The sequence below is a fragment of the Buceros rhinoceros genome, unplaced genomic scaffold (genome assembly GCF_000710305.1).
Source record: "Buceros rhinoceros silvestris isolate BGI_N320 unplaced genomic scaffold, ASM71030v1 scaffold1644, whole genome shotgun sequence".
Classification (NCBI taxonomy): domain Eukaryota; kingdom Metazoa; phylum Chordata; class Aves; order Bucerotiformes; family Bucerotidae; genus Buceros; species Buceros rhinoceros.
This window is the reverse complement of record NW_010408598.1, coordinates 33,323-36,352: the sequence shown is the minus strand read 5'-3', so window position 1 is coordinate 36,352 and position 3,030 is coordinate 33,323. Positions and strand designations below refer to the sequence as shown.

General features: G+C 39.6%; 1 protein-coding gene across 2 annotated transcripts in view; it reads right to left on the bottom strand.

The window, feature by feature from the left end:
- RDX (radixin) overlaps positions 1–3,030 on the bottom strand; it is a 39,328-nt gene that overhangs the window by 10,117 nt on the left and 26,181 nt on the right. For both annotated transcript variants that reach the window (XM_010134902.1, XM_010134903.1), the window contains exons 11-13: positions 2,931–3,026; positions 1,891–1,983; positions 788–1,030 (exon numbers count right to left, since the gene is read on the bottom strand). In XM_010134902.1, the coding sequence (XP_010133204.1) occupies positions 788–1,030; positions 1,891–1,983; positions 2,931–3,026 (432 nt within the window). The remainder of the gene's footprint in view (positions 1–787; positions 1,031–1,890; positions 1,984–2,930; positions 3,027–3,030) is intronic.

Below are 3,030 nucleotides of genomic sequence, written 5' to 3'. Positions count from 1 at the left end.
GAGAGCACAGGATTCCTTCCTTACCTAAGTGTGGGCATCAAACTAAAGAGAGCCCCATACCGTAACACCCAAGAAGAAAGGGACCAGCGGGATAAAGCAGAATGACCATATTTTTCAATTTCTGCTTGACTAAAGACAGCTCTTGTTCATCAATCTGATCCTGTTCAATGATTTGCCAAGCAGGAAGCTTATTACACATACGTGCTACTATGGTATCGCTGCCAGAAAGAGAAGGAGCTTTCCACTTCTTTTATTTCCTTCCCAAACAGACACTTCCTAACAAGGCAAAGGGTTACCACTAACATAGGTGATCATACTTCGAGGGATAAGACTAGTCTAGGAGGAAATGCTCCATTTCAGGGAAATAAGGTTAATCCAAAATGGCCATAATTCCTTTTTTGCATTTACAGTGTCTGTCAATGACTGCAAATAAACATAAATACTGTTACGCAAGCATGTGTCATACCACTTAACGACTTTCAGCACTGAGAAAGGAAAGCATCATGTTTTAACATTCAGTGTCCTGGACGTTAAATAATTATTAGAAATGTTTACTGGCCAATGCAACAACTTACTACTACTCTTAAGCTATAAAGCACAATCTTATGTGCTATCTATTCCACTTCTACAATACTGTGAATGATATTGTTGGTAAATCAGTAATAAACCTACTGCATTATGAAAAGGCTGTGTCCTTGCACATTGCAATTTCAATGAGATTTCTGACAAATAAAGCATGAAAACCCAAAGCCTGGATTATGATGATGCAACTATGAACCTTCATTACCTGCAGCTGTTTCTTAACACGTTCATTTTTCTGTGTTTCTGTTACCCGTTCTTCCTCACTCCTGTGATTCATGACACCATCAGAAGACAGTTCTGCACTGGCTTCAGCATTGTTCTCATCATGCTCATCGTGTTCATTCTCTGTTGGAGGAATAACTGGTGGCGGAGGAGGTGGAGGAGGAGCAGACATCACGGATTTCAGTTCCTCTTTGGTCTTTTCCAAGTCCTCTTGGGCTGCAAAAGCCTGAATATAGTAAACAGGACTTAGCATCTTTTAAAATGATTTATGAATAGCCAGAAAAACAAAAACAAGTATTTGAGATGTTTTCGGACACATGGAAACTGTCCTTTAAAAATGACGTTACCAGCTTACAAACTGAAAAATGTCAAATGGGAATATAGGGTTAAAAAAAAGATACGACTCAAACCCAGCTGTACCAGAGTCCAGCTATTTCCAGCAGAAGGCAAGAGAAGAGTGAGAGAATAGGGCAGTCCCACTGACTGCTTTTCAACTTTCACAGCCTCCTAAAATTTAAGGCTCGGGACTTCCTAAATCAAAGGTGATGTCTTCAAATTTCATATCTGACCAGAACTTCTAAGAATTTGTTCGACCACTTTTTGAACCTGTGCACACAACTGCTATTGGTATTCACATCCCATAGTTGATTACGGATTTTGTGAAGAAATGCTGTTTTGCTTTAAGCTATAGTCCAGTTGCATTTCTTGTGCCTTTGTTATTGTTCTACTTCATCTTTCCACCACTACTCGTGATTTTATACACCTCCCCCCAAGGTGTTTTCTTTTTTTCGATACAAAGCTCCAAAGTAGTTCATCACCACGTGTAAGGAAGCCATTTCAAATCTTTGACCATACCTTTATGATAAGAATTTCCCCTCCTTCTATTTAACTAATTTCTTAATATTTAATAGTTATGAAGTACAGGCAGGCTTCAGTAGACTGGAGAACAAAAAGCCTTTGAGAAAGGCTTCTCTGAAGCCTAAGGGAAAGACAGAGATTCAACCCCATGGAGTTCCAGGGGGATTTCCACACTCATCTCCTCTAGTTTCTTTCCAGTTCTGACTTCACACAGCATGAGCTCATTACTTTGTGCTGCCATTCTGAGGCTTCCTCTTCTTTCTTTTTCTTGGCCTCCTCTAGAAGTGCTATCTTGGCGGTGAATTCAGCAAGTTCTGCTGCCTGAAACAAACAAAAACAACCGTAGTAGGAATTTTAATTTGGTATCGTTTTGGCAGCAGAAGAAAGCAGAGCCTTTTCTGTGATCCATCTTGAAGAGAGTTTGGTACCGTCCGTCACTTCTCTGCTAAAAATAGACATTTTAAGCATAAACGACAGAGGGAACGAATCAGTACTCTTGCATGATGGAAATAATTGGAGAAAAAAATATATTTATCTGCTGCACTTCCAAAACTTTCTGCAAAAGAGCAAGTTGTAGCATTGGGGCTGTTTCAGTTTAATTCTATCACCAATAAGATTACGATTATGGGTCATAATCTCAGTACTATTAAACTAAATCTTGCCTTCAGAATTCTGTACTAATTTCACAGAAGATCAAAAGCCATTTTATAGTTGAGAAATCAATCTTCTACTATTTTCATGCCTTTCTCAGTTATTATGCGCAAATCTTGAACTAGACGTAGTCTAGCACAGAACGTGAGAAGATACTGTAAATGCTAGAAATAGAGGGGAAAAAATACAAATAAGAACAACAAAAAACCCCAGCAAAATACAGCGTCACCAACTCTCCCCCACCACTACCAAGCTTCAGAACAGACAAGTCTCTGAGAACAGGCTTCCCAGTGGGCTGCAGAAGGAAGCCACTCTTATTCCCAGATGGATAAGCCTGACACTATCAGAAGGAGAATGCAGTGAGTGTTGTCAGTCTGAAATGCCTTCTTCATTCCATTTCCTACAGCTCCAGAGTTTTATTTCTTTCTTGAAAGTAGCACCAAATCTGGTGTCATTTTCTAAAAAAGTTCCCATGACAATCAGTAACGGTACTTCACATACTTTTATCTGTGTTTCACCACACTTATCCATTTGACAGAACAGATATAACCAAGAATAAAGGCTAAATTTTCAATGATCTTTTTCAATTTGTTTCAAAAGAAGATTATGCTTCTTACTAGCTGCTCCTGGTTCTTCATTTGATCAGCCGCCTGCTTGGCTAGAGCGGCTTTAGCTTCTTCAGCTGCTCGACGCTCCTTTTCCAGGCGCTCTTCCTCC